At 44.6% G+C, this 24445-nt stretch overlaps 1 protein-coding gene and 1 long non-coding RNA gene across 3 annotated transcripts in view; one reads left to right on the top strand and one right to left on the bottom strand.

The window, feature by feature from the left end:
• Positions 1–24445, top strand: part of LOC310678534 — a 241139-nt gene that overhangs the window by 215554 nt on the left and 1140 nt on the right. Inside the window, exon 2 of the long non-coding RNA XR_014511823.1 lies at positions 18931–19273. This is a non-coding gene — a long non-coding RNA (uncharacterized lncRNA). The remainder of the gene's footprint in view (positions 1–18930; positions 19274–24445) is intronic.
• The window catches only part of GOLIM4 (golgi integral membrane protein 4), a 58589-nt gene continuing 41279 nt past the window's right edge, over positions 7136–24445 (bottom strand). For both annotated transcript variants that reach the window (XM_083442118.1, XM_083442119.1), the window contains 7 exons: positions 20322–20560; positions 18425–18501; positions 17710–17828; positions 15363–15530; positions 13648–13716; positions 11994–12074; positions 7136–10652 (listed from right to left, as the gene is read on the bottom strand). In XM_083442118.1, coding sequence (XP_083298244.1) covers positions 10488–10652; positions 11994–12074; positions 13648–13716; positions 15363–15530; positions 17710–17828; positions 18425–18501; positions 20322–20560 — 918 coding nt within the window. In that variant the 3' untranslated portion in view covers positions 7136–10487. The remainder of the gene's footprint in view (positions 10653–11993; positions 12075–13647; positions 13717–15362; positions 15531–17709; positions 17829–18424; positions 18502–20321; positions 20561–24445) is intronic.

Raw genomic sequence — 24445 nt, 5'->3', positions numbered from 1 at the left:
TAAAATCCTGTCACAGAAGACTTTTCCTACTTAAGCCTACTCTTACGTTTCGAGTTCTGCTTTTTAAACAGATTTGCCCGGCTGCACGTCCATAATAGTTGTAAAAAAAGAAGAAGAAGAGAGAATTAAGGTGTTATTCTTTCAATAGGGAGGTCACAGAAATTCAGTGGATTTCAACCTGAGAGAGATACCTGCTTCCCCACCAAAAAATGCTGCGCTGCACACATAAGAATTTCACTGAATATTTTCCTCCCGTTTGATAATTTTTGTATCCAATTTCCTTTTTCGCTAACTCACAGAAAATGGTTAGCAGGAGGGGAGAGGCACTAGTATGTATTGTGATTATATTTTATGTTTATTCTTTAATTCTCTGTTAACTTCTTTACTGATCTGTTATCAAGCAAGGTTAGCAAATAAAGCATTTCAAATAGAATAGAACAAGTTATTTGCAACACATCAACAGCATAAAAAAGAGGATATTCTTCTCCCTTTTTAAATAAAAAAAAAACTACCAATGAAGAGACTGGTGAGATGGGGATGGCAATGATGTAAACAGTCTCTCTGCACCACTCGCATTGGTTTTTGTCGGCAGCTGGGCTTGTAAAATGGGATTCTCATTTTTGTGCAAGCCTGAAATAGGGCTTGGAGGCCTATTATTTGGGAGAGTGTTGCAGCTTCTAGTTTCACCTCAATCCTAAAAGCATTACCCATGAACATTTACTGGTTATTCACAGTGCTATCCTATGCATGCCTACTCAGAAGTAAGCCAGATTTTACATAAACTAAACCATTCAGTATTCCATTATTACATCAAACAAAACTTACTTACACTGTTGAATTTATCCTAATGCTTGCCAACGTTTTCAAATGTACACAATTTCCCCCCATATATTCAGTTAACATTTCCCAATCTTCTTTAAATGTATGTTCTTCTTGTTCTCTTATTCTATATGTTAGGTCCACAAGCTGCACATATTCTGTCAGCTTAAGTTGCCATTCTTCTTTAGTTGGGACCTCGCTTGTTTTCCATTTTCGGGCTAACAAAACACAGGCCGCAGTAGTGGCATACATAAATAACCTTTTTTGACATCTGGGAATTTCCATCTGAATTATCCCCAACAAAAAAGACTCTGTTTTTTTGGGGTGAGGGATTGTACTTTTAAACATTTTTTAAAAATTCATTATGGATTATTTCCCAATATTCTTTTACCCTTTTACAGGTCCACTATATACGAAAGAACGTTCCTGTTATATACTGAAGTTCTCACCCTGTGCCAGCAGGGGGATACTGTAGATAGTTATGCAAATAAGGGATCGAAAGTGGCGTTCAGTGATTGGATAGTTTTATAAAATTGTTATAGTTACGTTGTACTGGAGCTCTATATAAGCAGGCTGACTGAACCCTTCAGTTCAGTTCTGTTCTGGCCTGTGAATAAGCAAGAGCTGTTTGAAGAATCGCTGTGTTGTCTGATATGTTCACCCACAAATTAACAGTTCCCTCGACCTCATTGCACCTCCAGCACTTATCTGATTCAGACTTATACATCTTAGCAAGCCTACTCAGAGTTAAATACCACCTGTAAATCATTTTCATGTAGTTCTCCTCCAAAGAATAACATGCTGTAAACTTCAAATCACTTCTCCAAAGTTTTTCCCAGAGATTAAAATCTCTATTATGTCCTACATCTATTGCCCAATGTGTCACAGAGGCTTTGACAAGCTCGTCTTTTGTTTCCCTGACCGGGATTCATTTCCAGTCCATTTTCCTTAGGATCAAAGTCTCATATATTTGCATGTACACGGAAGGCACCCGTGGCCCAAATCTAGGACTTCTTGCATTAGAAAGAATTGGAACAGGATTGGTCACAAGGGTCCTGGTCTAGTGCCACTGGCAGTAGGATCAAGGAAGCGTGTCAGCGGTTAACTCGTCTGGTGAGATCCCACAGAACTGGAGGTGGCAACCCTATCCAGGAGACTCGCCCCCTCAACACATCATTAGAGTAGTTCACGGTATCTGACCATTAAAATACAAACCCATTCGTGCTATAAAGTCTTCTGTGTAAGCTACACAGCACAAAGCACAACAGTATTAAATGTCTGTGCAGATGGGGTGTTAATTGGTGACTGAATGATCAGCAAACAGAGACGTGTGCAGAGAGCTAGATGGGGTCTTGTGGAAATTAGCGCTGGCTTCTATCCAAAACTAAATCATTCCACTAAAGCAACTTCAGCAGCAGGATTGGGGGGACGGGGGACGGGATGACTACTGAGCTTGCTATTCAAATAAGGAAGAATGTTTCAAGTCTTGAGGCTCCCTCCTGAAACCATTTCCAGTTATAGGCAGTTGTACTTTACCCCATATTACCCTCAGTGAAATTAGTCGCCTATTTATTAACAACTTTTCTCTGGCTCGCAACCAAAGGACTCTTGTTATCCGCATATAATGAAAGAGTGGGGAAATCAACACTATTGCTACAAGTGGAATTCCTGGACCGGAAAGAGTGTTATGAATGTGGAGAGAAGGGAGATCCCGCCCCCCCCCCGCCCCCACTAAACCTAAGAAATTAATGAATTCCAGAAGCTAGATAATATTTGGGATGTTGAAGGGAAAATACAAGCTGTAGAGGAATTCCTGGGTTAGCCTATGCAAACCAGCCGGAGCCATTAATGGAGTGCCATTAAGGGCCATTGGCAATGCCAAATAACTTTCCTCTTCCCGCTCTGAGGTGTGAACAGAGACAGGGGGTGGGGAGTGATGTCAAGAGGGAAATCTGTCCTGTTTGGAAATCTTGGGGTGTGCTGGGAAGGAGGAGAAAAAGGCCAGTCACCCATGAACTGGAGGTCAGACCATCTTGGCTCTGGCTTGAAGAGGCTGTGGTAAGAGACCAGGACTGCTGCTTTGGAACCAAGCTTGCTGAAGCCAAGGGAGCGGCAATGAGAGACACACTTGGGATATAATGTGCTGTGCCCCCTCCATTGAAGACTTCCAGGTGTAAATAAGTGTTGATAAACCGTATTTCTTAAAGACACAATCCTGGATAAGCGCCAGGAACCCCTGGATTTTCACACTACTCGTGAAGTCCAACTGCTGCTGCATTCATCTCTTGTCAAGGCCAGAGAAACACTTCTACAGCTTCTGAGATTACTCATTGCCTGGGGTTATTCAGGTGTGTATATTGCTCACGAAGGAATATATTCTCCACTGTTGTTTTCCCCCCCAACAGAGATCCCATAATAGGAGGTAGAGTAGGTTTGTAACCTTTGCAGGGGAAGTAGACTCACCAGCCCCCCAACCAGAAATGTGCACAACCTGTTGTGTTTTCGCTATTCTTAATTACGGTAATCACCTTCACCCCAAGGTCCCAGGGCAGGTTAGAACAACTAAAACACAATGTTTAAAACAACTTACAATTCCTGAAATAAGGTGGAACCTAAAGAGATACACCTCAGTGGAATTTGCTGCCACAGAGTGTGGTGGAGTCTCCTTCTTTGGAGGTCTTTAAGCAGAGGCTTGACAACCATATGTCAGGAGTGCTCTGATGGTGTTTCCTGCTTGGCAGGGGGTTGGACTCGATGGCCCTTGTGGTCTCTTCCAACTCTATGATTCTATTCTATTCTATGATTCTACCTCAAGTGTCAAAAGCCAGGGTAAAGGGGTGTCTTCAGAAATCACCTAAAGATAGTGATAGTCACTGGCACCCACAAGGATGGCCTTTCAGTTGTTCCTTGTTCATTGGCCATGTTGGCTGGGTCTGATGGGAGTTGCAAGTCTAACATTTGAAGGACCACTGGTTACTCAACCCTAGCAGACACCACAAGCAATGGAAGTTCATATAGCTTCTCCAGCTCTTGTCTGTCTCCAGCTGAAGTGAGCATAGCTCACTGCATGAAATGCAATGTATGAGTAGATTGGAATGGGAAACTATCTGGACAATGTGCCCATTCTTTATTTTCCCATCCCTCTGCTGGGCCCAATTTGACAGGTGGAAGGGCCTGATCACCTGTCAACCACCTGACATAATGCAGGTGAGGCTGCACTTTGAAGCCCTTGCTGCATCCTACAGCAGGCATCCCCAAACTCGGCCCTCCAGATGTTTTGGGACTACAACTCCCATCATCCCTAGCTAACATGGCCAGTGGTCAGGGATGATGGGAGTTGTAGTCCCAAAACATCTGGAGGGCCCAAGTTTGGGGATGCCCATCCTACAGCTTCAAAGCACAGCACGGGCTGCTTGAAAGCCATGCGCAGGCAGCCCTACAGTTCTTTAGACCTCCAAAAACCACAGGTTCATAGGACACTGTGAGCTGGTTTGCAAAAGGGCTTTCAAATATCCCTGTACATTTTCAGCTGTGCACACCTGTTCCCAAGTGGGCAACATTCAAACGCTCTGTCACTGATGAGCAGGGGTTAAATCCCGCTGTTTCAGCTGTGCTTGCCAGTCAGTTCCCAGCAGGGGAACTAGCATGTCCAGTCAAAGCAGAATCAAACCTGACCTGCCACCCACCAGCTGACATTGGAATGGCATCAGCTCATTGGCAGGTGGACATGGATTTTTGAAAATGTCCTTGCAGGCCATTGACCCCCGGGCAGGCCAGGACTGGCCCGCAGCTAAGAGGGTCCCCACCCCTGAAGTAGATCAATGCACTGTTTCAGTTGGACCCTGCATAACAACTGTTAAGATGCCTATCTGCTGTGCTTTCCATTCTCAGCAGCTGGAAATATTTATATTTAATACGAAGCAAACTAATGCCTCTTTTATATTCCAGGATTCAACTGAAGCTCAATGTTGACATTTAAATTCCAATAAAATGTAAGCATGTGTTTTGGCTTGATGTGGCAGGCACATTTATTTCTTATTTTGTTTATATGTATAAAAAAATAGCTGGTGACGACTGAGAAATTAATGAATAAGTGAAAAATTGAGCCAACCCAAAATATTGAATTTCTTCCAGGAAAACTATCAGAAGTAATATTATTATGTCATGCATATTAAGGGAAATGTTTTATCTTGCTGCAGTTCAGCAGCTTTGGGTGTATGGGTCTTGACATTCTGTAAGTATTTCAATTGTTAAACTACAAGTGCACCTGCTTATAAATAGCAAACAAATGTGCACTTTCAGAATTTGAAAACCCTCATGAAGGTCACTTAAGAAAATCAATAGAGTGCTGTGAAGCAGCATTAAAATTTAAAACATACTGTCTTCTGTTCAAATATGTTATTGGTTATTTTGAGTCAGTATATATGGGGGTAGGAGGTGGGGAGAAGACTTCATAGTCTCTTTGACCGCCTTCACCTCCCCACAAGCAAATCCTTTCCTGTCATGGCATTCTGTTCCCATTTCTCTCCCAATTTTAGGACTCCATCCCTCAAACTCTAAATTCCCCATCCCTCTGCAGTACACAACTCTTCATCTCATAAGTTCCTAGGCTTTCCCTCCTCTCTATTCCCCCCTACATACTTTGGCATCCTTCTCAGTTACCAAGCTTCCTTCAAAAAAGTGTAGGCCAGGGAGTACCAGTAACTTCTATGGCACCCATAAAAGTTCTCAGCAGACATGCCCCCAACAAGCCCACAAAGCCCAGGAACCTGTGCTTCCTGCTCCGTTCCTGTCGGCATTGGCTTGGCCTAACCTACTCTGAACCACCCCTTTAAACTTGTTCATTTTTCACTGAGTGCAGCCAAAAGCTTCTCTGCAAGCAAATGTGGTGTTGTGCCAGGCCTTCACAGCAGCCATCTTGTCACTGCCACCCATTGCACTATTTCAAGAGCATGAATGTGCCAACTGACCCATGAAACTTCATCATCCAGTGCCGGTTCTCAATGCTTACCTTGTACTGCCAGTGAAGCGTGAAAGGGTTTTCCCTCACCATACCTCAACATTTTGGGGGCCCTGTACTCCCTCAGCCCCAGTCTTATACCTATGTCCTCTTCCCACACAAATTTACTTGCTTTTCCACTAATAACAACTGCACAGATTTTAATACTTTTTTTTAATTACCAGCACCTTGCTCCTTAGCAATTTAGATATGCCTAAGCCAGGCATGTCCAAAGTTTGGCCTGTGGGCCAGTCGATTTAATCTGGCCCCTGCAGCAGTTTATTTCCTGGGTTAAAATTCTACAAAAAGCTCAACTTAAAAAAGGTCAACCACTTTGGTTGGCCTTCACGCATGTTCATCAAATCTGGCCCTCTTTAAAAAAGTTTGAACACCCCTAGTAAGCATTCTGGTGACATCATTTGTCTCAGAAAAGCTTGGAAGAACCTAAAGACATGAAGGAAGTCAATGTACCATAGTCAGTAAAACATGGCATATGAGTCAAGGCTGATAGGGTTGGGTTGGGTTTGATTAGCTTGAAGTAGAAAAGATGGAAATCTGTAAGACTTCAAAATGCGAAGACCCTTGTCTATCCTGACTGTAGTATGTCCCATTGGTTTTACCATAAGATGTATTTCTCCCTGAGTGTAAGGATGTCTCCAAGGCCACCACAATCACTCAGGCACAAGCCAGGCAACTCCAGTGCACCCTTGAGCAAAGGGAAGATTCTCCAACTCTGGGCTAGGTTCTCTTCCTTTCTCCTATCTTACTTCAGAGGCCTATTCAGAACTGAGGCAGCAACAGGAACACAAGCAACTTTCTCTGAAGCTTCAGTTTTCGGCCTTCAAATGATAGGAGCCTAAACCCACTTGGAGATAGCCAACACTCGAGAGAGAAACACATACACATCACTGGATAGGGTCCACCATCCTTTCCCAAGGCAGGAACAGACTAAAGCTTCCTCTGAGATTCTGTGAAATTTGTTCTAGAAGACTGAGCTGTTTTTTTTACCTTCTTTGACAAAGGGCTTGCTATAATTAAAATGCACCAACTGAAGTCGGTTTAATAAAATATAATTTTCTCGACCATCAACACAATATTATGTTTTTTCTCTTCCCACCAAATAAAATACTTTGCTCTTGTGTCAGAGCAGATGCAGTCAAGATGATCCATGTGTAAACATTTCCGACTAAAGATGAAACAGGAAATACTTAATATTTGCAAGCATTCCTTACCTGCAGTTTTATCCATTCATTCTCCGAACAGCTGTGAAACTGCCACCAGAACAATAACAAAAAGAGCACCAGATTAACATAGTGGTCAGTTTTGATTCTAGCTTTTATTGATGACCCTAAAATATGCCTCAGAATAATTAAATACTGCCCCATGGCATTAAAAATACACACAAATGTATCAAAATATTTGTATTCCGAAGATTATGTACATATCATACACTTTACAGTCATTTATGTAAACAGGAATCTCTTTTCTCTGTGTGATAAATCTTTTTTGTAACATTTAGAAAACCTCAAATCCGCACACACACAGTCCTATGAAATGTTAAGAGTACCCCTACTCTTAAATATATATATATATATAAAGGAAATAGTTCAAAGCATCTACAAAAGCAAAATTAATAATTAGGTTAGTACAAAAATGAATTATATTACATTCATATAAAAAAGTTAAAATAGTAGCCTATGGGTCGTATATTTGCAATTTCTTAAAAGATGGAAGGAAGTGTTGGAGCCAGCCCAAGACCTTTTGCTTCCAAAATGTGAAGCGTAAGATGGTGCCTCTATCCCAATCCATATGTAGAAGCTAACTGGCCTGGCAGATTAATCTTACTTCCAACACTGGCAGCAGGACATCATCTTCTGCCACATCTGTGGGTGGCAGGTTAGCTCAGCGGCCAAAGGGCAGGTCATGTGGCACACACAATTCGGTCCTCCAATACCTTATCCCATTCCCTGCTCACTAGTATCCCTAGGAACAGCATATTCATGGATATAAGCTCTGCAACTCAGCTACGAACTTACAAACCCACGAGCACAGAACTTGCCACGTGTCCTCAGACAAAGCAACAGTCACACATTGTGTCGCCTGCAGAAATCACAGCTAAGCACTACACCAGCATCACTGAGGTCCTAATTTCTGGCTAGGCCATTGTGAACTGTTGCCCGTAAACCTGGCCCACGCCCGTGATGCTAACCGTACAAGATTGCAGGTGGGTAGGCAGAAGGAAACAGGTGAGTCATTCTCTTGGCCCATGTGGTCACCGTTAAAATTGCAGGAGAAACAATAATAGTAGTGGGAGAATAAGAAGCAACAGAGTTGGTGGTCCAGTGATTCAGGTACGGTGGGGCTAGTCTGTCACTGCTATCAATTCCCAGTGTCTGACATTTAACAATGAGGACTTGATTGTTAACCCTTTTGAAGCTAATGTACCATCACATTTAAAAATACAAATAAAATACATCACGGGGGTATGCAGCATATATGGTCTGATTGCAGTCCCCAGTTTGAACTCTTAGAGGGATTATGCGGTATAGGACTTGTGTGGCTAAAGATGTGTATCTTCCACTATGCCAGGAGCGAACCACCCATTTTATTTCTGCCATGTGAAGCCTTTCCACCTGCCTGGAAAGCAGCACATCATTAGGGAGGTGAGGAATATGGAACTTGTAACCAGTCCAATGTACCACAATTTGTACCACACACTTTTCTAACATAAAATAGAGCTACTGATCTGAGTATCAACAGATTAACATACCATCCAATTGCTCTTTTTTCACATTCTTTTCATTCTTCTGTCAGACATAATACTAAATTTTATTTGAGGTTAGAGGAGACCATCATCTCCACCCACTTATGATAGGAAAGGTCTGGTTTGAAATCTCATGTTAGCCATATATTCAGTATATGCCTTAATGCTATCCAGTCTTTTACACCGGCTAAGTGACCAGAGGGCAAGAAGAAGAAGAAGAGTTTGGACTTGATATCCTGCCTTTCACTCCCTTTAAGGATTCTCAAAGGGGCTAACAATCTCCTTTCCCTTCCTCTCCCACAACAAACACTCTGTGAGGTGAGTGAGGCTGAGAGACTTCAGCGAAGTGTGACTAGCCCAAGGTCACCCAGCAGCTGCATGTGGAGGAGCGGGGAAGTGAATCCGGTTCACCAGAATACAAGTCCACCACTCTTAACCACTACACCTCGCTGGCTCTCTGGCAAGCCACCAGTCTCCAGCACCCTCCCTTCTTATGCATTTAATTGACCTCCTGCCTTCCTTACTGACATCATGACTAAGATTCAAGCCAACAGTGGAAGCCCTGAGAAGGGGAGCTTTTGTGCACAAGAGGAGAATGGCTTCAATGACCCCCTGGGTAACCTCCAGCCATCTGTCTTCTTTAAACATTAGGATACATCCATTTGGAAATAAGGGGTCAGTATTGCTGGTTTACCTTACAAGGGTTGTGGTAAGGATTACTGAGATAATATATGTGAAATACTCCTTTAGCCCTTAAGAAAGGCACTTTACGGTCTACAAACGAAAACAAATCCTACACAACTTTTTGAGAGGTGCGCAGTGATACAGAAAAAGAAATTGTGACTGTGACTTCAAAATGTGTGTATCATATGGTAAATAAATCAAATTTGGGGGTGGGGGGAATCTATATCTATCTTCTTTTGATCTAGAAGGAATTTGAGTGGTGGTAGAGTCATACCCCAAATATGTTTACTCAGAAGTAAGTTTCTTTGTTTTCCTTGAGGCTTATTCCGAGATTGCAGCCTGAGATAGGGCAATAAGGCTAAGGACAGATCTATCTCCACCAGCACATGACAGCAATGTTGGGCTCAGATGTACAACGGTCAAGTCTACATGCGCATAATATGTGAAGCGGTAAGAAGAAACCCTTTGATCCATCTATACTTTATGGCCTGCGGTGACACTTGTGTGAGTTAGGTACTGCATATATATGGGTAAGAGCAAATGTCTGCATTGAGCTAATCCAATCAATTACACCTCTCTAGGAGACAGAGCAACAAGAGGGCGTGAAAGACTCACCCACCCAGTGTGTATGAGTGTCACATGCAAAGGGATGCAAACGCTGCCATTCTTGGCACACTCACAACTGCCAAGTGATATTCACTTAGATGCTGCAGATACTGTGCTGGCCAAATTCATTCAGATCAAAATGAATACACAGAGGTGCTCGAATGTGCTGTCCCATAGAGAGCTGGATGTAAAATCCAGCATCTCACAGAGATATGGGTGCAACCCTGCAGCCTGCCGTTTCTCAAACTCCAAGAGATTAGGCACTAATGATTGGTCCCCCCTGACCCCCAGAAATACACCTGAAAGCTAAAGTCTGACGGTTTGGACAATGCCAGACAGATTTAAGTTGAAACTGATCCTCAAACTTCTAGAAAAGAAACAGTATAAAAATAAAAGAGGAAAAATAAGGGGGTTGCCACCTCACCTATTTGTTTTTGTCACTTAAAATCTTGTACAAAAGGAATGCTAACCTAAAATATTGCATTTGTATAAAACCACAAAGACTTCTAAGAGAAAAATTTTAAATTATGTATACATATAAAAAGGCCTTCTCTAGCAACTAAAATTTTTCTTCTTTTTTTCCAAGCAGATGCCATTTTGCAGCTCAAGCAAGAATCACATTTCCCCTCGTCTATGAGCCTTTGCTGCCACAGCGCCACCTTCCTCTTCTTCCTCTTCCTCCTCTTCCTCCTCGTAGTTCTCATCACGGCCTTCTTTACGATTATTTTCCTCTTGGACCTCTTGCTCTTGTTCTGCACCTTCACTCATTTTTTCTTCAGCCTGGCAGCATGAGAAAATAATAAGCCCAGAACAAAGATAACAAAAGAGAAAACTATTCAGCTTTTTGGAAAACACGTATTTGATGATAAAACTCTGCAGCATCTGCTGGCGAAATATTTCTTAACACACACACACACACACACACACACACACACACACACCAGTCATAGCACAGAACAAAACAAAACAGAATTATTGTGCTACTGCAGGCTGTTGAAATTCTATGATTACTAAAGCCTTGAACCGAACTATCCTCTGCTGGGGGAGATCAAGTTGTGACAAACAGCTGGAGCAACATATTGTGCTGTTTTAAGACTCCCTTCAACCCTATTGCTATAAACTCTTCTAAAAAGAATACCAATAATTACACTTGAGGTTTGGGCCAATTAACCTGTCCAACATTGCCAACTGATCACATATTGTTTGACAAAGGTCAAATAGTCCAGGGAAACAAGAATGCCCTGGTGTTCTTTCCATTGCATCACGGAGGCCGTTCAATAGCAACTGCAAGAGCGCAAGCTCTTTGCTCCTCAGCCTCGAGTAGTCAGGGTCTAGGGCTGCGTACAAACAACCTGCTTGCAGCACAAAACATGCTGCTTTTCCTCTATCCAGAATCAATCGTGCTCACCCTCAAAATGCTGCTAGATTGATTCCAGATCCTGCTGTCCACAAAGTTGGGTGTGATTACTTGATATGCCTTTTGAAAAGCCTCCTCTTCTCTTGACTAGGTAACCCATGCCTTCTCCTCCCTGAACACGCCCCAGGTGAATTGGCAAAGGAAGTGGCGATTGCAATCTTGGCATATGCTTACCCACACTGCCACTGGGCAGGTGAATGCTCCCATTGCTGGGAGTGCCTATATCTGTTTTCAAATGAACACACTGTGGAGTAATGTGGAATTACCGTATTTTTTGCTCTATAAGACTCACTTTTTCCCTCCTAAAAAGTAAGGGGAAATGTGTGTGCGTCTTATGGAGCAAATGCAGGCTGCGCAGCTATCCCAGAAGCCAGAACAGCAAGAGGGGTTGCTGCTTTCACTGCGCAGCGATCCCTCTTGCTGTTCTGGCTTCTGAGATTCAGAATATTTTTTTTCTTGTTTTCCTCCTCCAAAAACTAGGTGTGTCTTGTGGTCTGGTGCGTCTTATAGAGGAAAAATACGGTAACCTGTGATGAGCTTTCCTTTCTGGAATGAAACCAGTTTGTCCTTTTTCTTCTTTTATACGTAGCCCAGTAGTGTTATGCAGATATCTCTGACCTGGATGTTCAAGGAGCAGGAAACACACAAAGCCTCCCTTAACCACCCATTTTATCAAGCGTCCCCCATCTATGCAGTGTGCCTACATTTTCATCATTTTCGCCGTATGGCTCTTCGCCGTTGTGATCCACCTCCCTCTTCTTCTCCTCGGTCAGATCTCCCTGGGCCTGAAAAAAGACACAAATGCCCAGTTGGAGGGGAAGGAAGAACCCATCTGAAGCCACCTGAAGTTTTGTGGCCATTCATTCATTGCATTTATATCCTGTTTGTCTCTCTGTCTCTCTCTCACTCACTCTCAGGAACACAAGGTATTGAGAACAGGTGGTTTTTATACACAAACAATTCAGTCCAACATGACTACACAACCTCTTTGAATAATTAGTTTAATCCCCACAACAACAACAACAACCCTGTAAGGTAGGTTAGGCTGCTGAGAGGCAATGACGGGCCCAAGGTCACCCAATGAGTTTCACGGTTGAGTGGGGATTTGAATCCTCTTCTCCCAGGTCCCAGTTCGGCACTCTAACCACTAGGCCACACTGAAGACATACCTTTGCAATGCATAATAGAGGAAGAAAACATCCAATAAATACATATGCATATAGAAGGGCCCAAAGTGCCCTGACCTGCAGAAAAAGGGGGATTTTCTCCTCCTATCTCCTAGAATATGCTTTGGTACATTTCCCAGCAGCAAGAACTCAATTGTACTCAATATATTCCATTTTCTTTCTCCCTTATCCTACAGGGAAGGGCTGCAGTTGAGTGTACAGAAAATCTCTTTCTTTTAAACCAATTTTAATATGGTGGTTTTTTTATTTTAAAAAATGCTGTAACCAGCCTTGGGACCGTATGGTAAAGAACGGGTAAGGAACTTAAATAGTAATAATACAGATATATGCTGACAATTAAGAGAGCTTTGGCTCTTGTCGATGTTACCATACTTTTCTGTTATAACATGCCTCCATGTATAAGATGCCCCCTATTTTAGGGGACTCAAATTTAAGAAAATGGGGGGAGATGGCACAGAGTTGTTCAGCTATTTTGGGGGGGGGGGTTACTAAGGGTTGTTGGGCTTTTTTTAGGGGGGATTGCCGAAAATCGCCTCCCGTCTGTCCCATCGGCAGCAGAAGCTGCCAATCGCCCAACCAACTGCCAGAGCGTCAGCCAATCAACACCACACATTGACGCAGCAACCAATAACACACACAATAGCCGCTGACAGCCGTGGCAACAACCAATCAAACGTCCACCCTATGCATTACCCATGTATAAGACGACCCCCACTTTTTAGCATGCTTTTTTAAAGGAGAAGAAGAAGAAGAAGAAGAAGAAGAAGAAGAAGAAGAGAAGGAGGAGGAGTTTGGATTTGTTATCCCGCTTTATCACTATCTGAAGGACTCTCAAAGCGGCTAACAATCTCCTTTCCCTTCCTCCCCCACAACAAACACTCTGTGAGGTGAGTGGGGCTGAGAGATTTCAAAGAAGTGTGACTAGCCCAAGGCCACGCAGCAGCTGCATGTGGAGGAGCGGAGACGCGAACCCGGTCCCCCAGATTACGAGTCTACCACTCTTATCCACTACACCACACTGGAAAAAAACATACTTATACACGGAAAAGTATGGTACTTATCACCTTTTTAGCACATTCTTCCTCCAAAGCACTTGTGATGCATACATTCTGCTCCCCCGCCCAGCAATAATCCTCACAACCAGAGAAGTGGGTGTCCTCAGGTTCCTTACCTCTTCTTCTCCCTCTTCCTGGTACTGCTCATCCACATTGTCTTCTTGCTGATCAGGGTTACCCACCATCTGCAGACAAAGACATTCCATAGCTAATATCTCTAAAAACTATGCACTGACTTACTTATTTAAAATCAATTCCAGGGCATCCAGGAGAGGCATAACTACAAAAAAGAAGGATGCAACATGGCAAGGATTTGATTTCCAATGCTCACCTTTCACGAGGGGGTCTGTGGAGGTATAGCTTTGTTTCGTCTTTTAGCAGCAATTAATGTTCCTCTACCGGAGTTTATAGTTAAGAAACCAACCATAGTCAAAGCTAGCCACAGTTTTATGACAACCAGGGCTTAGTCACCCTGGACTCCCTTTGGGGAGGAAGAGCATGGTATAAATCTAACAAATTAAAATAGATTTGTGTAACATAAACCCGATATTTCTACATTAGCGTGCACTCAAAGGAGCTTATGCATTTTGCAACCAGTGAGCAAAAGTGACCAATAATGGATGCAATAATGGAATACTGAAAGGTATAGTTTTTGTAAAATATGCAGGGATTTATGACATGTAAAATGAACCATGGAAAGAGCAGATTGATATCTTAAGGATGTAAAATTAGTATTTTAAGTTGTAAAACAGAAAACTTAATAAAATTCTATATATACAATGCAAAAAAGTGACTACATTAAAAGGGAGCCTGGAAGAGGGTGAAATTACCATTTAAAAGCAGTAGTAAGGAAAGACATGCTTGCAGCATAACCCTATATATGAGAAGTAAAATTGGCCGTGTTCAATGGGTCTTATTCTAAACTATGCTTTTAGCATTCTTTTGAAAATGGTCAATGAAAGGCGAAGCATTTAAAGCACATAAAAAAATCCTGGTTACAAGAGAAGCCATTGCCACAATAAAGACTGGTGTCAATGCAACACTTCACTGTGGTTAATGGGAAGAGGGGAGCAATTCCGGAGCTTATTCTTGGACATTTAAGCTTAATAGGACACTACCCAGAAACCTCACATATGCTGCCCTGAGTAGGATCATGAAAGGTAAAGGTAGCCCTGACCATTAGGTCCAGTCACAGACGACTCTGAGGTTTGGGCGCTCATCTCGCTCTATAGGCCGAGGGAGCCGGCGTTTGACCGCAGACAGCTTCCGGGTCATGTGGCCAGCATGACTAAGCCGCTTCTGGCGAACTAGAGCAGCGCACGAAAATGCCATTTACCTTCCCGCCAGAGTGGTACCTATTTATCTACTTGCACTTGATGTGCTTTCGATCTGCTAAGTGGGCAGGAGCTGGGATCGAACAACGTCACGGGGATTCGAACCGCCAACCTTCTAATTGGCAAGCCCTAGGCTCTGTGGTTTAGACCACAGCACCACCCGCGTCCCAGGATCATGAAAGAGAGGTGTAAATAAATGAAACAAATCAGCTGCGGCAAAGTTCATTTTAGGAAATTCTCCTTGTTGCAATTTGAAGGAAGGTGTGGCAGAATGCAAATCAGAGCAACCCCATGGAAGCCTAATGTAATGGGAAACTCACTTTTGTCTAGAAAAAAACCCTTAGTGACCAGAATATCCATGCGCTGCAATGCATTGTGTGTGAGGTGAAATGCCTATTTGCAATGGCTATTTCATACACGCAGGACATCCCTAGAAGCTGCAGCCTTTGTTTGAAACAGGGCCTCCACTTGATAGCTGTGGCCTTTTGTATACTGACCACTAAATGTTCTTCCATTTCAGGGTTCCCTTGTTTTGGGTTATTCGGCTTCAGTTGCTTATTCTCATCAGGCAGGTTCTCTTCCCTCTCCTGCTCTGCTTCCTCAAACTCATCTTCCCCTTGATTGTTGGGGTCATCAGCTGGGTTGACATCATCCCCGGCTGTCTTCTGCATTTCAAGAGAATTTCAGTAAAGAATAAAGTGCATTTCACTACAACGTCCTCTTAGGTCCATATCCAACACATCACTCAGATCTGCTTTAGATTTTCAAGAGCAAGCCAAGTTACAATCTATGGGTTGTACTCAATGAAGCCCTATTCAGAGTAGACTCACTGAAATTAAGTCATTCCCATTAATGTTAACGGGTCTACTCTGAGTAGCAATGGTACTAGCTACTACCTTACATTTCTGATTTCTGATTTTTGATTTATTTATTGAATTTATATACACGGGGGTCTCAGAGCCATTCACCACAAGGAGACATATACCCAGATGCAAATCTCCAGCGCCTGCAAATTAAAAAGTTTGGTGGGCACCCAGCCAATTCTCAGCTGTTGAACTGAGTGTATGGGATGGCAGCTTAGAGGCCTTCACCCAAAGGCCACAGGATCAGGGCCAAACTTCTTGATCCTTACAATAGCCCTGTGAAGTAGGTCAAACCAGGAGAGAAAGTGACTTGCCCTAGTAGGTTTAATAAAGACTTACAAGTTAGTACACCCAGGGTAATTCTTTACAGCATCCACTCCCAGTCAAGGGGCACCACTATAAGAGGAGCAAGTAGGCAGCTGCTCACTGACAGGGCCATAGTGATCTGAGCACATCTCTTCCTACTTCCAAGCTTGATCCATCAAGCCTGTATAGCATAGCAGCTAAGAAAGCCCAACAGAGACTCAATCTCCTCAGAGTATTGCGAAAGAACGGTGTCAATCAGCATTTGATGATCTCCTTCTACCGGTCAACAACAGAAAGTGTCCTTTCATACTGCATAACGGTGTGGTACGCTGGTTTGACATCAACTGACAGGAAGTGCCTACAGAGGGTGGTGAATACAGCACAAGATATTATGGGCTGTCCCGTGAATCCACTGGATGAAATAGCGGAAGAACATTGCCTCTGGAGAGTGAGGAAAATTCTCAGGGATGATTCACACCCTGGTCGGCACTTTCTTGATCTCCTGCCCTCAGGCAGAAGATATAGAAGCATAATTAGTTGCACCAACAGGGTCAAGAAAAGCTTCTATCCGTTGGCTGTTAGGCTGCTGAATGAAAAGATAACAACAGGGCAACTGACTTTTGGATTTGGTGGGTGTGCGTCAGTAAACAAGGGGAATTAAGACTAAGAGAGCTGAGTGGGGGTTGCTCGTGTAATCTCACTGTATACAAGTTGTACAAGTGACAATAAAGTATTTCAATATTTCAATTTCAGTGTTCAGCTGCAAACCAGGAACCCCTTGGAGACAATCTCACCCCTGCCATGAACTTAAGAAACTGCCTTATAAACAAGCCACCCTCTCTCACCTCAACCTTCGCTATGTGGAGAGAATAATTGCCTGTCTTGCCAAGATTAGCTGGCTTTATTGCTCTGTGTGTTTGTGAGAGAGAGAGAGAGAAAGAGAAAGAGAAAGAGAGAGAGATGCTTGACTGCAGTCTAAATTGAGCTATTAAATGGCTTTTGTTTTAAATTCATTGCAAATCACATTGAAGTAACATTTGCTTAGAAAGGCAGGATATAAAACCTAAGATAAAGGCATATGTGTGTAAAACAAAACATGAAACATTTTGAAGACATGGAAGTGCTATATAAATGCTAGCTGTTATTATTCGTACCTCCTCCCTAACCCTTCCTTCCTTGAATTCTGAAGAAACCAATTTCCAATTTAAGATATGGCAAGATTCTTGGCCTACTTTTTTGTTCTCTGATGTTACCACACCCCATTTATTTATTTGTTGTTTTGCTTTTAAGACAGGACCACCAGCCTCAGAGCCAGCTGATGAGGAGGGCTCAGTAATGTACTGCTGAATGGGCTCCTGGCCACCATCATAGTTTTCCCAAAATGCAGTGCTCCAAACATTCTGTGAAACTGTTGTTTTTCTTTTAAAAAAAATGGCTGCCACAAAATACCTGGGAAAACATAAGATGGTGGCCCCAGTCAGTGTCACCGACAATCCCAGGCAGTACCTCTAGGCCAAACAAGCCTTGCTTCTGCTTCTGTTACAAGAAAAAGCACCTACAGCATGGTGCTTGACACACAATTACTGATTTAGCTAGATTCATGTCTATTGATGTCTGTTATAGAATTGCCCCATAGTGCAATTTTAAAATATCAATGTATGCCATTCCCACTCACCGGTTCTTCATTCTGCTCGCTCTCTGCTCGGTGGTCCAGTTCATGATCCTGTTGTCCGTTTGCATTATTGTGGTCTTCTTCCTCCGCTTCATCTGGGTGCTGGTTCTGCCGATCGTAATCTGATCAAAGGCAATTCAGATAATCATTCAGCCCTCCTTCCATTCAGAAAGACCGCATAAGCAGAACACAGTATTTGTAAGCCATGAAAGGAACAGCTTCCATGTGCAATTCAAGACGTATGAAAGTTGGATAATGTGGACAGGGAAAATTTTGGGACAACAAGATAGAGATGAATGAGCCCCTCCCCTTCTCCACTGGCCATGAAATCCAGAAATACCGTATTTTTTGCTCTATAAGACTCACTTTTTCCCTCCTAAAAAGTAAGAGGAAATGTGTGTGCGTCTTATGGAGCGAATGCAGGCTGCGCAGCTATCCCAGAAGCCAGAACAGCAAGAGGGATTGCTGCTTTTGCTGCACAGTGATCCCTCTTGCTGTTCTGGCTTCTGGGATTCAGAATATTTTTTTTTCTTGTTTCCTCCTCCAAAAACTACGTGCGTCTTATGGTCTGATGCGTCTTATAGAGCGAAAAATATGGTAAGCCAAGCTAGGCTTTACCTGCTTTAAAAATGACCAACCCATTGATTGCATTTTCAATTACACACGTCTTATTTCAAGGACAGCATTAAAGACAAAGGTTGGAGAGAACGTCACTTACTTTCTTCTTCTTCCTGGGCACCTTGTTCTTCTCCTTGCACAATATCCTTATCCAGGTTGTCGTAATGGGATTGGTGGCTGGAGAAACATTATACAAAGGGGTTAATTTGGATTCACAAGGGAATTTTTATTGTTGTTAAAGCAGGGATGGAGAACCTATTGCCCTCCTGAGGTTGCTGGACTACAACTCCCATCAGCCCCTGCCAGCATGGCCAGGGATGATGATGATGATGATGATGATGATGATGATAATAATAATAATTTATTATTTATACCCCGCCCACCTGGAACATTAAAAGCTTCCCTAAACAGGGCTGCCTTCAGATGTCTTCTAAAAGTTTGGTAGTTATTTTTTCTTTGATATCTGGTGGGAGGGTGTTCCACAGGGCGGGTGCCACTACCGAGAAGGCCCTCTGCCTGGTCCCCTGTAACCTCAATTTTCACAGTGAGGGAACCGCCAAAGGCCCTCGGCACCGGACCTCAGTGTCCGGGCAGAACGAGGTGGAGGTGGAGACGCTCCTTCAGGTATACTGATGATGGGCAATGGGGGTCCAGCAACAACTCAGGGGCACACATCCTTATGAGAAAAGATGGAAGACCAATGCCTGCCATTTGCTCCTTTGTTGGGGTTTGGGCCAGCTAGGCACCTCTTTGTATTACAGAATGTGTTGGTGAGGAAGGTAGCCTTCCCCCATTGCGGGCTGCACCTCCCGCTTTACATGTTTTGCCACAGCAACACAATGCACCCAAGCGGAAGTACAGGGCCATTGCTAGCTGCACTGTGAACGTGAGATGGCAAGAGAGGGTGCTCTTTCATGAGTGGGAAGAATAACCCAACCCAGGACACCAAGTGAGTGTGCCCCCCCCCCCCAGAACACACACACACCTGTTCCCAGAATCCTCTGCAACGTGCAGGGTTTCCATGAGGGGAACTGTGATAATGAATTCAGACTGGAGAGATGCATGTATGCAAAACCTATTGCTTTGAATGGCTGGAATGTTGTTCACTGTACAAATGCTAATGCTAATAATAATAATAATAATAATAATAATAATAATAATAAATGTCTTTATACCCCGCCCATCTGGCTGAGTTTCCCCAGCCACTCTGGGCAGCTCCCAATCGAGTGTTAAAAACAATACAGCATTAGATATTAAAAACTTCCATAAATAGGGCTGCCTTCAGATGTCTTTTAAAGATAGAATAGCTGCTTATTTCCTTCACATCTGAAGGGAGGGCGTTCCACAGGGCAGGCGCCACTACCGAGAAGGCCCTCTGTCTGCTTTCCTGTAACCTCACTTCTCACAATGAGGGAACTACCAGAAGGCCCTCGGCACTGGATCTCAGTGTCCGGGCTGAACCATGGGGGTGGAGACGCTCCTTCAGATATACAAGGCCAAGGCCGTTTAGGGTTTTAAAGGTCAGCACCCACTATTCCACCTACTAGGCTTGCCCACCACTGGCATGTGGCCCCTGCAAGACTTCCCTAGAGGGAACATGGCCCTGAGTCAGGAAAAAGATCCCCTGCTTTAAGGCAATATAATGCAGAAAGGATTCCTGACACTTGAAAAGCCAGTTTGTAGGCGCCCATGGCGAACGCCATTTTCTAAATGATTGCTGTCAGGACATGGCGCAGGTCAGGGAATGGTCCGCATCTTTATCCTGCTCCACTGGCAGCAGTGGAGAAGTGGCTCGGCCTGCACCTCCTCATGGGTAGCATATCAGCAGCCTGACCCCCCCACAAAGGCCCTGACCTCCCAGCAGGGGTTTGAAGAAAGCACCAGAAGCTTCCAGAAGGTTCTGGCAATTCTAGTCACTGTCAAAGTCTGAGGCAACCTGAGCTAACCTCCTTTCTCAGAGGCCAACAGGAGCCAAAAGTGCGTTTTAGAAAGATAACCTTAGGCGGTGTTTAAATTGCTCCTCGCCCTGCTCTGCCTGCCTGCGCAGTGTCAGCTCTCGCTCCTGAAGCTGCTGCTGCCGTAGCAACTGCTCTTGTAGTCTCCCCTGGTGCAGAGACTCCTGGTGTTCTCTGAGGCGATTGGCCTCCTCCGCTCGCTGGACGGCCAGCCGCTGTTGTTCCAGCTGCTCCTCGTAGGCAGATTTGTATCGGGTTATCGTCTTCACCTTCGGTGGTTCCTGGGCCAAGACAAATAGCTTAAAGTAAAGACCTAAGTAAGAAAAGGCTTAAGTAAATAAAGGCAGAACGAACTGCAAGAGCCGTAGCTCAGTGGCAGAGCATAGGCTTTGAATGCAGAGGGCTTGGGGTTCAATCCCCATCACCTCCACTTAAAAGAAACATGTAGCACCGGGGGCAGAAAAAACTTGTTGCAAGAGCCTGGAAGCCACTACTGGGCTATACAGACTGAGGATCTGGTGCCAAATAAGGCCACTTCCCGAATTCTAATATCTTGCTAAGCGCACCAGCTCCTGAACTGAAAGAACCTGTTCCACACTCAGAATCACAAAATTATAGAGTTGGAAGGGACCCCAACGCTCGTCTCATCCAACCCCCTGCAATGCAGGATTCTCAACTAAGGCATCCATGACAGATGGCCATCCTAAAAAGGTACCCCTGCCTGTTCGGGCCAGTCTTGCCAGACTCTAGGGTTGTGCGCCCATCTCACTTAAGAGGCCGGGGGCCAGCGCTGTCCGAAGACACTTCCGGGTCACATGGCCAGCTTGTGAGTGCATGGGCACACCATCAGCACACTGCCTAACCATACAAATAACCTTCTGGATCCCAAAAAGAGGACATGTCCAGGAAAACCCGGACATATGGCAACCCTACCCTTGGGACTCTTCCCAGGCCACACACCATTCCCCAGGCTCCACGCTGCTAGCATGCTGTTTCCTGGTTCAAATGTGTTCTTGATGTCTATTTTGACATTAGGAGGTATACACAAGGTATACGTATCTTAAGAAATGTCACCAAATTATACAGGCTGTGAGATAACATGTTATTAAATTCAAAACATAAATCCAAGGCTTATGATGAGAACAGATTCCCTAGGAATATCAATAGGCATGTCATTATCCTAAAGGTAAAGGGACCCCTGACCATTAGGTCCAGTCCTTGCCGTCTCTGGGGTTGCGGTGCTCATCTCGCTTTATTGGCCGAGGGAGCCAGCGTACAGCTTCCGGGTCATGTGGCCAGCATGACTAAGCTGCTTCTGGTGAACCAGAGCAGCGCACGGAAACACCATTTACTTTCCCACTGGTGCGGTACCTATTTATCTACTTGCACTTTGACGTACTTTCGAACTGCTAGGTTGGCAGGCGCTGGGACCGAACGACGGGAGCGCACCCCGCCGCGGGGATTCGAACCGCCGACCTTTCGATCGGCAAGTCCTAGGCGCTGAGGCTTTAACCCACAGCGCCACCCGCGTCCGAATGGCCATCCTACCTCTGCTTAAAAACCTCCAAGGAAGGAGAGTCCGCCACTTTCTGGGTCGTCGTGAGGATTAAAAAAGGGGGGAAGGGGATTAACGCCTCCCTGAGGGGGAGAAAGGGAGAATGAAATATTGCAAATAGATTAAAACAGTAGCCTTTTGGCTAGGACCCTCCTTTATCAATGAGAGCAAAGCATTTCAAGGGTTCCACCACCACTTCTTCCCCAAATCCCAGAATCCCTTACTTCCATAGATGATAGGACCAAAAATAATGTAGGGAAATGACAGGTGGATGCCCAGTCAGGAAGAGGGCTTGAAAGAAAACCTAACTCTCTCTCTCTCTTTCTCTCTCTCTCTCTCTCTCTCTCTCTCACACACACACACACACACACACAAACACATACACACACGGGAAATTTGGGATGCTTTTAGCCAGGAAACCCTCTAAAGCTGGGCAGGAGACCCAGGGGAAATACATTTCACGTAACAATTTGAGCATCAGCCAAGACTCTGGGCTGAGGGACACTCGTGAGTTCTAATGAAGCTTGAAATACAGGATGACTTTGTTAGTCAGATAAACACCAACAAGGTCCTGGGCTGAAACCAAAGGAACAAGCAGATTTTTGCACCCCTGAGACATGACCCAGAAGGCAGAGCCATCTCTCCGAGATTCTATTTACAGCTCTACACAAAACATGACCTGTATGCACTGTACCCTTGAGATGCTCGGTTCCTTGAGGCAGGTTGCTTGCAGAATTAAAATGGCCTGTCAAAATATTAGGGCACATCTGGATGCAAGGAAGAGTGCTCTGGACTCACAAAGGTAAATGGCAAGAACAGATTCTGCCATCAAACGCAAATATACTGCCTGCAGATTACATACAACTTGTAAAGGGCTCTTTTATTATATCGCCGCTTTTATTTTTAATGATGTTTCCAGCTGAGCTAAAAGCCTTAACAAATTTAATTGACAGGAAGTTGCCTTATAGAGAGCCAGACCAGTGGTCCACCTAGTTCAGTACTGTCTACGTTACTGTCTTCAGCTGGTGGGTTAAGGACCTGCTAGTGGGTCACGACCTGATCCAAGGTGGGTCACAACAGGAGCACTGCCACCATGCAAACATATTGTAAAAGGCTGAGAAATGGGTCCCCTAAATGCATGTTTGGGTTAAAAGTGTGCCATGGGTCTGAAATGTTTGAAGATCTCCAAGGTTTCTGACAAAGGTCACCCCTCTGGTGATGCCAGGAACTGAACCTGAGACCTTCTGCATGCAAAACATGTTCTCCACCATTGAGCTAGAGGGACGCAGGTGGCGCTGTGGGTTAAACCACAGAGCCTAGGACTTGCCGATCAGAAGGTCGGCGGTTCGAATCCCCGTGACGGGGTGAGCTCCCGTTGCTCGTTCCCTGCTCCTGCCAACCTAGCAGTTCGAAAGCACATCAAAGTGCAAGTAGATAAATAGGTACAGCTCCGGCGGGAAGGTAAACGGCATTTCCGTGCGCTGCTCTGGTTCGCCAGAAGCGGCTTAGTCATGCTGGCCACATGACCCGGAAGCTGTACACCGGCTCCCTCGGCCAATAAAGCGAGATGAGCGCCGCAACCCCAGAGTCGGCCATGACTGGACCTAATGGTCAGGGTCTCTTTACCTTTACCATTGAGCTATTGCCCCTCCACTCCCAGTGAGATAGTCACTGCAGTGCGCCCTACAGTGCATATGTATGTATGTGTATGCATGCATGCACACACTTATATAATACTCATATGATTCCTGGGCCAGGAAGCAACACAACGCTGGAAAGAAAAGAGTGTCCGATCTGCTTCATTGACACAACCAGGCCCAAAGTCCCTTCTGGCTCCTGCCCACGATTCCTGTTGCCTACACCACTTATGGCATCCATGATGCAGGCTGCTTGCCCACGAATTAAAGCTGAATAAATGTTCCGGCTGTTGCCTCTGCCAGTAATACAGCTGGATTTCAAATCGAGCACCAGCTAAGGTGACAGTCTAAACAAGGCGGAGGATGAAGAGAACAGGGTGGGGTGCCTGCTATTTAAGCACACAAAAATGTGTTTCGAAAAAGGAATCTAGAAATTCGCTCTGGCTTCCAGTGTCCCGAGGTGATGAATGTGATTTCTTTTTTGAAAGGTTAATAGAGAGATCGTGCAACAAGTTGCTCCCCCACCTCTCCTTGCTTGCAAATTTTAGAAATGGGAAGACAACTAGTGTTACCAACTACATCGGTCACACAGCACATCGCATTCTGTAAGATATAGCATGCACTGCATTTCAAAGTGGCACGATTCCCTTTCCAAAGTGTGGCCGCGGCTGCGCACATCCAATTAATCAACAGGGTGACAGCGACAGCATCACACTGGCAGGCTCCATCCCTTGCCCTTTGCAAATTGCAGCACACCCCACCGGTCATGGTATGTGCAGTTCCCCAGCCTCCGTTCTGAAAGGGCTTGTTTGTGACTGGCAAAGCAAAACTATAGGACGCACTTTTTCCCCTCCAAAAATGAAGGGGAAATCTGGGTGCGTCCTATGGGGCGAATGCAGGCTTTCGCTGAAGCTTGGAGAGCGAGAGGGGTCGGTGTGCACCGACCCCACTCGCTCTCCAGGCTTCAGGAAGAC

Source organism: Podarcis tiliguerta (assembly GCF_965153285.1).
Source record: "Podarcis tiliguerta genome assembly, chromosome: 5".
NCBI lineage: Eukaryota > Metazoa > Chordata > Lepidosauria > Squamata > Lacertidae > Podarcis > Podarcis tiliguerta.
The sequence above is the reverse complement of the archived record's forward strand: the minus strand, read 5'-3'. Positions and strand labels throughout refer to the sequence as shown.